Consider the following 11,415-nt stretch of genomic DNA (forward strand, 5'->3'; position numbering starts at 1 on the left):
CCCCCCATTCTTGTTTATAGACCATGTTTTTTTAATGCATTTAAAAAACACAAATCATCATTTCCACATTAAAAGCTGCATGGAAAGATATATGTTAACACAAATACGCAGTTTTGATAAGCTGAGGTGGTGTAATGCGCAGAAGCACCAAGTAATCTACCCCTATTTTGTCTTGCTAGGTTCAGAGTCTAGTACAGTTGAAATCCACATTTCCAGCGAGCTACAAGACTATGAGGATGTAGACGCAGACGGAGAATCCTTGGAGAACTCTGTGAGGCACTAACTGGGGTCGTCCACAAACCACCTTCCTCCACTTTGCTGCACCGCATTGTTTTTGCGGTCACTTTTTTTGTAGATGGTCTCCCATTAAGCCTTTGTTTTCCTGCTGAGATTTGAACTGGTCATGAGTTTCATTATTTGGTATGACAGACTAAGCCTCATTCCTGAGTCCAATCCTTTTTTTTTTTTTTAAACCCTTTCCATAAAAAGAAAAAAATAAAAGTGCTACGTTTCAGACCCATCAACTCAACAGTCCCAGAACGAACACGGCTGACCTTTAAAAGTACTTTAAGTGCTTGAAGAAGCATTTTTTCAAATTCTTTAAATTGCATACACTGATTTTGTGACAAGAATCATTTACATTAAGCTGTAAAAGCCCCACAAAATAAGCTAAATAACTAATCTTAAAACAAAGTTATTGTATTGCCAGGTGTCCATGTTGTATTTTTACACACATGTATTTCATGCTATATTAAATATCTAAATATCTTTTACACTTTTGACTCAAAAGCCTTTCAATTTTTCCCCAAATCTACAATATGTTAATGAGCTCAAGAAAAAGGGGGGGGGAAACACACAATTCAAGACAAAGGCTTGAGTTCTGTTATCAAAATAGAGTAATTTATTTGAGACACTGAATGACTTCAATGTTTTTTTTTTTCTTGGAAACAGGTGACAGACCCTGGATCAGGGTGAAAAAGATAGTAGCCGTCACAGCGCTTATTCCATATTGGGCTCCTTAGCATGCCAAGAATGGCCACTGACCTACAGCCCAATGCTCAGTCTGACACAGACAATAATGGCTCTTAGCAAATTTAAAAAAAAAAAAAGTAGTCAAAAAAAAAATTAAACACCCATTAGTATCCAATTGTGACATTAAAAAAAAACAAAAAAATAAAAACAAATAGTTGGACCTTGACTTTCAGCAAAATGTGATTTTTTTTTCTGAGCCCACAGATACAAAAGTGCACTTCATGTTGCTCCTGCTGAAGCTGACAAAAAGTGAGACAAAAACAAATAAAATCAAACAATAAAATGAAATTTAAAAAAATATTAAAAGCTAAAAAGGCAAATCAAAGTGGTAGCAGGTTCGCTTGAAGATACTTTTACTTTACATCCAAGCAGGCAGACATACTGCTCACAACACATTTCAAGCTCAGCACACCTGAAAAAAAATTTAAACAACAGCAAGGCTTTTGCATAAAATCCACCTCCTGGTCAAATGATCTGAATTTTCAGTAGGCTGATCAGAGGAAAAGTGCCAGAGAGGAACCATGCTAATAATAAAACAAGCTGCAGAAACTTTCCTTGCTTGTCTGCTTGGCAGTTACAGGTTTGTGAGTCCCGTGATGACTTGTTTTACACACAAAACAGAAATAAAAGCAGCAGGCTAAGTAGGATAGTGATGACTGCTAAAATCTTTAACAAGAGAACTTCCCAAATGCAGATGATGCGGTGTACATTTCCTCCATGGCTTTTAGTGATCAGCAGAGAAGAACAACAATGCTCAAGCCATTTTCCTTGATGTTTTTTCTGTGATTCACTTAACGAAAAGTAAGCTCGATCAAATGGATACGACTGGCAGATTTCAGAAAGGCTGCAACATAAGAAGCTCATGAGATATGCACTTCATTTAAAGAGTGGTCTTGTCTTGAATTATCAGCAAAGATCTGATCGCTCTAGCCATTAAAAAGCCCCTACAGGATTGCAATAAAGTGTGCTGTATATAAACATATATACACAGTATATAAGTCTGTGTACGAATCTAATTTACATCTTTACATTCTTTAAATTTACATCTAGAGTGGCAGATAATTCTCTGTATAAAGCACACTTTTCACATCTTGTCCACAGAATGACGTTTTCTGACGACTGAATCGAACAGGTCATTTTTGGAAGTTAGGACAATTTCTTGGCAGGCCTTTCCTTTTGTGTTGTTGAACCTGATGTTAAAAATGAGCTAAGAACTACCTCGTAGCGGCACATTCAGTTTGATTTTCAAAAATCCATCTGTGGAAAATAGATACAAAAAAAGAAAAGACGGAGGAACAAAGGAAAAAAGAAAAGAAAAGGAAGAATTACTCTTGAAACAAACGTTTCTCCACTGGGGAGAAATTAAGCACTGTGTCAACAGACAGCAGCAGTGCTTCAGTTTTCAGTATCAGCTACTTTCATTGTGTTACTTCATTACGACATGAAGTTCCTCGCAATTTGTTTCCTCTCACAGCCAAACACCAGTGTCTCAATAACACTTTTGTCTTTATATATCTCGGCTCATCCGTGTTTCTACCCTCACAACCCGAAAACGGTGGACCAGTGGCCCGTGGGGATCGCAGCACTTCATCATAAGGAACCATTTTAATACATGGATGCACCCAGCGAGTTGTGTCCAGTCTAGGGGAATCTCTTAGCCAGCTTCCGCTATGTCTCAAACAGGCTTCTCATAAAATACACACATCGACTGGAGGGTGCGCTGAATTCAGTTGGAGTTAAAACCGCTGCAGTGATCTGGTTTTATTCCGGTGAGTTTTCATTCAGTTCACCTTTACAGCCTTTCTTGAGCAATGAGTGTGTGTTTGCTGATGGCAGGAGAAGGCATTTTTCTCCACAATCCAGGATTAATCATCAAGTGGGCTATTTTCGGAGATCGAGAACACAAACCTAGAATGTCAAAATAAATAAATAAAAATTAGATAGCTTTAATATTACATTTCAAGTCTGCATTTTTACTCGCTGTTCTTCAAATATTGGTCGTGAGAGCTTTCTGACATTTTTGTTTTATTTGAAATTAAAACTGTAAAATCAAAACCGCTTACCGAGCCATCTGAGGCACTGGCACCAACTTTGTCTCCGGTGCTGTTCCAGCACACCTCGAAGATGCCGCCAGTACCCCTGTAGCTGTGCACCAAGGCTCCAGTCTGAAACAAAGCCACAAACAAATGACAATTAATTGTCTCTTCTCTGTCGTTTGGCACAGTATAAATTCCAGTCCGGCTCTTACCGTAGTGTTCCAAATGTGGACACATTTATCAAAGGAGCCGCTGGCTAGGTGTTTGCCATCAGGGCTGAAGGCCACGCTGTAGACCGGTTCCTGGTGCCTGGTCAGTGTATGAATACAAACTCCTCGTTCAACATCCCACAGTCGCACTGTAGAGTCAAAAGAAGCGCTGTGTGGAGAACAGAGGATAGGAATCAGATGGTTAAGCAGCATCAAAGCATCCTAATAATCAGTTTCTTCAATAAATGCTAGTTTTTATTTCCACTGCTTTATATTGCAGAGGAAGACACGGGAAAAAAAAATTCCATTATTGAAAGCTACCCATTTGCATCATTTCAGTTTTTAAAGGCCATGTCCTAACCTATTTCACATTGCCTGTTATATCAAACTCTAAATTTACTGAAGACTAAAGTAAATGCAGAATGAGACATAGTTTCTTATCATCAAGAAGCATCGGGGCTTGTGGCCTTCGCAAACACATCTATAAGGTTCAACATACACACAGCTCATAGTGAACACAACAAGCCAGGACTTCATTAAAAGTTGACCCGTGTGATCGGTATTGAATGAGAGTTATATATAGTCAATCTCCTACCTGGCAAGCATGATGTTGGCGTTGGGGTTATTTGTGCTGGGGCCTGTGGGGCTCCACTTGATAGTGTAGATTTCTTTACTGTGAGCCTGGAGGTCATGGACACATGACTCCTGCTTCATACTCCAAATCTGCACATGAGGGGAATGGCAAGAGCAAAGTATGTATGAATACAAATCAATGTGTTTGTATTCTTTAACCTCCAAGACCGGAGACTGGTCTTACCTTTAAGGTCATGTCATCCGAGCAGGAGGCAAGCAGCATACCTGATGGGTCCCACTTAATGGCATTAACTTCATTCTGCAAAACAACGCTCATTAGCATGTATGTTGAGGTAGAACTAAAGTTAGTGTGAGAGAGAGATGGGGTCAGAAAAGCTGCTCACCGTGTGGCCCTGGAAAGTCTTGAGGGGGCGGTCGCTGCCAAGTCGACATACGTGGATGCACATGTCTGTGCTGCAAGAGGCAAACGTGGTGTTGTTCTGCCAGTCAACATCCAGTGCTGGGGCTGTGCACAAATCCATACTCATTAGGGTTGCACGATCGCAACTGAGCAGCAGTCACTTTGTATCATATTCATTATCTATAACAGTCATTTATCTGGATACATGAATTCGCTTTACCTGAGTGGAAAGGGAACTGCTGTTTGGCTTCTCCTGTGTGTGCGTCCCAAATGATTGTCGTCTGGAAAAGTTACAATTGCATTTTAAAACACAAGCTCAACTTTTCTGCACAAATGCACATGCCTCATCTGTCGTTCGATGGTCCATAAACCCATCTGCAGTTAATGTCACCGACTCAGTTTGCTTAACCTTTCTTGGTAAAGTTTTACTCCATTCCATTTGATTAAATGTCTGTTGTGCTATAAAAAAGGCAAATTAATCGTAAAAGACAGATAAGAAAATTTAATGTGGGAGCCAAAAATTTCAGGTTTCTTTCCCCGTTTTTAATACTGTTAAGAATTTTAGGCTATGGATATGAGAAAATGATATGTCAGAGATTTAGTCTTTGTCTGATGAGCAAAAAAAGGCTGGTTTGAAACAAAAAAGCAAACAAAACCCCCCAAAACACAAGGATATTATTAGTGAAAGACAAATCCACGCCTGGGGATCTTTAGGAGTACCTTATCTACACCAGCGCTGAGAATACAGTTCCCCTTCTTGTTCCACTTGAGTGCAAATATGGGCCCTTTGTGTTGACCCAATGTGCTTGCCAGATTTCCTAATGGATAAGAGTAATATCAGTTTCTCTTAGAAAAGATCCCTCACAAAATTGTCACGAAGGTTGCATTTTTCACATCAACAATGTCAAAAAATAAAAATCTAATGGCAAAAGAAACAACAATGTGTGACAATGATGGAGGACATACCATCCTTTGTCCATATCCTGGCAAATCCATCATACGAGCCCGTTGCCAGGAGAGTCCCATCGCTCTGTTGGACGACAACATAACAGAACTGTTACCTGACAGCACTGCCTGTTTACCAGATGGTAAAGGTACGAGAGGAAAGATGTGATGTATGATCTGAAACCTACATTCCAGTCTAGGGAGGTGACATCTTTGTTGCTGGGGACATCCTGGCCACCTTCTCGGATACAGTGGCGCAGCACCAGCTGGGTGGAGATCGAGTTATTATTCTCGTTCAGGTTCCAGATCCTGGCAGTGGAGTCCCCCGAACTGAACCAACCAACATAACAGGAGGCGGTCAAATGATTGTGGAAATACAACCTATCAGCAGTGTTTTTTTAATAAAGCTAGATGTCTTACACCACAGCGTAAATACAATACAGTACGATTCACGCAGGATGAATTAAGATGTGTTTCAGCACAGACAGAGACTGACCCTGAGGCCAACAGATCGCTGACAGGGTTCCAGGCGCAGATGAAAACTTCAGACTCGTGGCCTCTGAGTACTGTAGCTTTACTGGCTGGTATCTCAACATCCACATCCATCTCCATAGGCTCACTGTGGTTATCTGAGGAGTGGACAGATTCATATTTTATGTACATTAACATACACGCAAAACACAGATTTGCCTACAATTCTCAGCAAGTTTTAAGCATTGTGTAGATTTACCATTAATGTTTACAGTATTTAGTTTAGACAATTGTCAAAGGAGGTGAATATATTACTTTTCAAGCAACAGGGGGCCAACAAAGAAAATCATTAATCTATTCAAAAAAGTCAACTAAAGTATATATTGTGGTGCTTCAACTACTATGACATCTCTAATTTTAAAAGCAACTCTCAAGCTGTTATATTCCAGTAAGAAGACTCTGACCTATGCATCATATATTACTTCACACATGTTGGGCAATGGAAAATGGCTATCATTGCTACAGACATAACTGAATATACAGTAACTGACTGTGCTTGACACACATCTGTAACACAATGAGGTCACATTAACAGATCTCAGAAATGTATTATATGAGTCATCATTTCTGTCATGACTCAGATATTTGGGTTAAAGTTAAGAGACAAAATGTGGTGACTGTAAGCTGCGACCAACGATATTAACGTTCAACTTACTCATGTTGTGAGTACCATTCTCCTCGCCATTGACAGTGGCTTCTCCATTTTTTGGCGCATTGGACTGGATTCCAGAGGTTGAAGCTGTTATGGTACAGGTGGTCTGCTGCTGGGCTAGTCTGTCGCGGAAGGCCTGCTGCCGCGTCTGCACCACATCTGGCATCACCGCGTCAATGAGCGACAGTGACTCAATCGGTCGACCGTCAAAGACCGTGCCGTCCTGTCATCACAAGAGGAGTTAAGAACGCATGGTGGAGGGGTGTGGTTTTTAATTAGTGACTCGTCTCGTTTCCCTGATAATCGTCAATTACAAAGGTGAAGAGTGCTTCCTAATTGGCAGCCTAATACAAACACACTTCAGGGCTTCTTCCAGTACAAGACGACGTAGATGTGTGTGTGTGTGTGTGTGTGTGGGGGGGGGGGGGGGGGGGGAATAAGCACTTGCAGTTACCCTAGCGAGTCGGCATCAAGATCAAAGTCTGTCTTTGTATCATTAAGCAACAGAAGACATCTGTGGGAGTCAGTAACAGCAGGTCCCAGCCCTCACCTCATTAATGCTGATTTCTGCCTCCACATACTGGAGTCCTTTCTGCAGGATAGAGATGAGAGCAGCAGGGGGCACTAGTGTTCCATTGATGTTGGATTGGCTGATGTGGCTCTCAATGCCAAAGGTGAATGCTGAGTGGGAGAAACCTGAAAACAAAACACCATTCACATTCATTAACAGCAGAGTGCCAAGCACAAGATGTGCACAAACACAACACAAATATTCAAAGAAAAGTCTTGTCTGATCCAATCAAAGCTAAGAGTAATTGAATACAACAACAAAATGGAATAACAAGCATGACATTTGAGAGTACAATAAGGCATGCCAATTTTCAGTGTTGACCTCTCAGAGCTGCTAGTAGCTTGTACACTGCCAGATGGCTTCAGACAGTCTCAATAAACAGTAATAAAAGACAACGGCTAGGGTTTCGGGACTGATCCAGATCCTTTAAATTCAGATCCCTGAGTATAATAGCATGCTGATATATCAAGAGCAATGCAACACTGTGTTTTCACATGGTGCTTACATCCTAAATTTACAAAGAAGAAGAAAAAAAAAAAAGACATTTGAGAGGCAAACCTGACTCTTGGAGATATCTGTAGACCAAGAAGTTCACTTCGTCGCTGGTAATACTCATCTTAGCCCAGTGAAAGGAGGCGGTATGCTGGAAGGCTGAGCTCACTCCTGAGAAGAGATCAAGATTGGGATCTGAGATTAATATTTAGGTCTGTGCTCTGGCATGTGACATTTACAAATCCATAGTTTTATTGACCCGAATGCCATTTGGCATCTCCTACTGGTAAAAATAGTTACACAATGTGTCTTTGCATAGTGATACAGCTATGCGCAGACAAACAAACACACGCACGGGAAAGCCCTCACTTCCACTTCCTGTTAGTTCATTCACACTCTGGTCTTAACCACTGCTGCATGACTCGATCCTCTGATGTTGTTAAGCGCTGGATTAGTTCCTCCCAAAAATCTACATTCAGAACAAAAAGCAAGTAGATGGAATAAGCTTTGATTTTAGGATATCAAGCATGACTCTACTGCCCATCTAGTGACTTGAAATTAATCATAGCAGCCCACCTAACCTTCCAGTTTAAACAAATACAAGTATTTAATAACAGTACTTACGTTAGCAATTAAATCAAAATGGAGTAACATTGTTAATTCTAACAATTTTTGGTTGCTGTACTGTTCATAATCTCCCACATGCTTTACAAGAACAGAGTAAATGAAGCTGGAAAAAAACCTTGTATATACACCCACAGAAACAATGTAAACACACACAAATTTATAGTAAACACCACAAGAACGAAAATGTCAGAGCAGCAGACAACAAAGCAAAGGAACCAAATTAAACCTGGGAATGCACAAAGACACACATCTAACCATTTCCTGCTCTCCCAATAAGAAGTAAACAGATGGACATTTCACCATAAAGAGACATAAAGGGATGCTGTCAGCTATGAAGACTGCATGGCTGTCCAACTTTCATTCCATACACTATCCAGGCCCACTCAAGATTCCCTTCGGTAGCATAGCAACAAGAGAGATCGAGCAAAATAGACAGAGCGGTGTTGTCCCAATTACCAGTGGGCATAAAGCCAGAGGGCTTGAACATTTTACTCAACATGAATTATTCACTCTTTCACCTTGGTATATTCTTTCAAATTGGGTCTACCTTTGTTGTAGCCCCATAGAGATGCCGAGGACTGGAATAATAGCTACCTCTAACTGGTGCAGCAAGCTTCTTTTATATTTTTGAACATAAAAGACTATGTCATTATACTCGGAGCAAAGACGCTCGCAACTGCAAAACATACACCTGAATGTCAGAAGCATTACATGGACAACAGTTTTATTCTCATTTCATCGATTGCTGAAGCATATGATAATGACAGACACATTTCACTCAAGGTAAGAGTTCTTTTACCCTCTTCTTCCAAAGAATAAACAATGCTAAGCTTGTCTACCTTCATCGATGTACCCAGTTCTGGCCCACAGCCCTCATGTTTCCCCTTTAGCTAATTAGCTTACATATGGGACTAAGACAGACTAGCCACATCAAAGCGTTCAGCCACTGATCCCAGGGCCTCTATAGCTACATACCAAACAACTGGAAACATCATCAAATGGGAGTCTAGAGAGAGAGATGCTGGTCTCATCAGCAGCACCAATAAAGCCTCTATCAGATGGGCACATGATGCAACCGTCCATTACACAACACGCTGTGCATTCAAGACTCCTTTGACTAAACACTGGGCCTAACCAGAGAAGATGCCAACCTCTGTCCTGCAAAGGTTTATCAGTTCAGATGAACTCAGATAAGCACAGAAGAAAAACATGAGACATCCAAACTGATTGAACGCTTACAGGATCGTAGGATTTGTAGGACTTATTAGAGGGCTGTCTAATGTGCTTAGCAACATGCAAATAAAATCAAACACATTGTTGATCGTAAACCACACGGCTCAGCTTGAAATAGAAATCTGATTCATGTCACTTATTGCACAGGTAAGAGAAAAATACTCAATGAAACACGTAACCCTACTTTGTGAAATGCTTTCAGTCTCTCAGCTGGCAGATTTGATTAATGTCCTGTCAATCAACGGAAACAAAGCAGCAAATTGCACTCCAGCAAAACCAGTCTTCATGTGGCAAATACACATACGAGAAATCAGATGACGCATCTGAAATACAAATCAGCGTGTGAGCAACAGTTGCAGAAATACCCATCTGTTTTCTATATTAAGCTACCATTATCATCTTAAGAGTTTCCTGTCTTCACTTCGTCTTAGAGACTGTATTAAAACGGACAAAAAAAATAAAACCTCATCACAACGAACATGCCTGCATGGTGATATTGACACCATTTACAGGCGGAAGAAAAATATAGCTCTACAATCGTATCAACTCTGTCAAATGGAAAACATGTGACTGCAAAGCAAAAAAAATAAATAAAAATGGAAATTGCTAGAGTTGATAAAAATCGCCTAATGGGTCAATTATGAGCATCCCTGCTGAGGACATCGGGCTCACTGCAGCCACTCTCACTATACTGCCTCTAAGACGACACCCTCATAGTCCACCTTTGACCATCACACTAAACCAAACAAAGCCTGCTTAATGCCTCCTTAGTGTTCACATAGCATGTTATTGTTTCTGAATTCATGATATGTTAATGCGAAGCGATGTGCTAATCTGAATTCATGTGCATATCCCTGTATACCAGCACACTATGACCCAGACCTCAATTCAGCTCTGATTTCTGCTCAATTTATGGTCGTGCGTGGATGTCGAGTGTAGCTCTACGGCTACACAGATAACATAATTACTGGATTGAAACCAACGCAGATGCTGGAGTGCAGTCCTTCAGAAAGCCAACAGTATGTTGCCTGACTGATGACATTACAAGATTACAGCAGGTTTAAAGCCAACTGGTTGAAAAGCTGATTAAAATAGGAAAGTGTGAGTGGTGAGTGTGCACCACAAAGAAGAAGAATCACAAAATTACAAATGAATACATAAATAAGAAGCACACATTAAAAACATAAACAATGGCTGCAGAGAACAGTCTATACGCTTAAATTATAAATTGTGTCTTCTCTGCAACAGAGCGAAAGCCAGAGAACAAACAAGAGCCAAAACTGAACAAAGTAGCACACATTACTGGCTGTTCCACATATCTGACAGTGTCCCCAAGTGACACAGTGGCAACATGTAGACACGGGTCTGGTTAGCTCTGTGCAGCAACAGCACAATACTAAAGCAATATTGTGCCAGGACTGTGCCTCTGCTGCTGGCTAAAAAACGTGACAACAATGCCCAGCAATGCTGTGGCTGAATGCTTCGAGATATTTTCAGTGTTGAAATAGACAACTTAGACTTTTGCCAGTATGTTTTTCTGCCCAGTTACTGCATAGTTGATTTATCTAACAGGTACCACAGCTTTGGATTTGATCTTATCATAGCAGATAATGTGAAAGTAGAAATAGCAGGTACTAGCTAATACTCAAAGACTCACAAGAAATATGAAACTGGATGTCAGATATAAGGACAGATGTCTCTTTTCTTTTCCTTTTTATTCTTTTTGCAGAAAGACCAAGGATAGTCAGCACCTAACACTTCCCTCTACAGACGCTCTGTCGATAAATTTGTACATTCCTAAGAAACAGACATGACTAACATATGATGCAATTCACAGAAGGTGGCAGTGTTGGGGGAGGGGGAACTCAAATTGTCATGCTATGCTGTTACAGCGTTTTTCCAACTTCCTTGTTTTGAGCTTCACATTTTGAACTGTGACCACAGAGGGATATCAGATGAAAGACTGGAGAGTAGTATGAAAGCTGGTCAAATCTTAATTTGTATGAAGTCAAATTTCAAATTAGAGACTTTTTTTTGGAAAAGAGGTGGTTATAAAGCTCAGAAACCTGCTTCAATACATAAACCAAGAGTTT

General features: G+C 40.5%; 2 protein-coding genes across 2 annotated transcripts in view; one reads left to right on the plus strand and one right to left on the minus strand.

Annotated features, from left to right (window-relative positions):
• Positions 1–1,130, plus strand: part of gpr143 (G protein-coupled receptor 143) — a 9,847-nt gene extending 8,717 nt beyond the window's left edge. The window contains exon 9 of the mRNA XM_005723590.1: positions 180–1,130. Coding sequence (XP_005723647.1) covers positions 180–283 — 104 coding nt within the window. The 3' untranslated portion in view covers positions 284–1,130. The remainder of the gene's footprint in view (positions 1–179) is intronic.
• A 49-nt stretch (positions 1,131–1,179) lies between these two features.
• The window catches only part of tbl1x (transducin beta like 1 X-linked), a 20,692-nt gene continuing 10,456 nt past the window's right edge, over positions 1,180–11,415 (minus strand). The window contains exons 2-15 of the mRNA XM_005723591.1: positions 7,529–7,633; positions 6,950–7,095; positions 6,403–6,622; positions 5,713–5,845; positions 5,405–5,546; positions 5,238–5,301; positions 4,992–5,089; positions 4,492–4,552; positions 4,255–4,376; positions 4,095–4,169; positions 3,873–4,000; positions 3,281–3,446; positions 3,096–3,197; positions 1,180–2,940 (exon numbers count right to left, since the gene is read on the minus strand). Of these exons, the coding sequence (XP_005723648.1) occupies positions 2,914–2,940; positions 3,096–3,197; positions 3,281–3,446; positions 3,873–4,000; positions 4,095–4,169; positions 4,255–4,376; positions 4,492–4,552; positions 4,992–5,089; positions 5,238–5,301; positions 5,405–5,546; positions 5,713–5,845; positions 6,403–6,622; positions 6,950–7,095; positions 7,529–7,586 (1,542 nt within the window). The 5' untranslated portion in view covers positions 7,587–7,633 and the 3' untranslated portion in view covers positions 1,180–2,913. The remainder of the gene's footprint in view (positions 2,941–3,095; positions 3,198–3,280; positions 3,447–3,872; positions 4,001–4,094; positions 4,170–4,254; positions 4,377–4,491; positions 4,553–4,991; positions 5,090–5,237; positions 5,302–5,404; positions 5,547–5,712; positions 5,846–6,402; positions 6,623–6,949; positions 7,096–7,528; positions 7,634–11,415) is intronic.

The sequence above is a fragment of the Pundamilia nyererei genome, unplaced genomic scaffold, assembly GCF_000239375.1.
Source record: "Pundamilia nyererei isolate P.nyererei 1_Seehausen unplaced genomic scaffold, PunNye1.0 scaffold00009, whole genome shotgun sequence".
Classification (NCBI taxonomy): Eukaryota; Metazoa; Chordata; class Actinopteri; order Cichliformes; family Cichlidae; genus Pundamilia; species Pundamilia nyererei.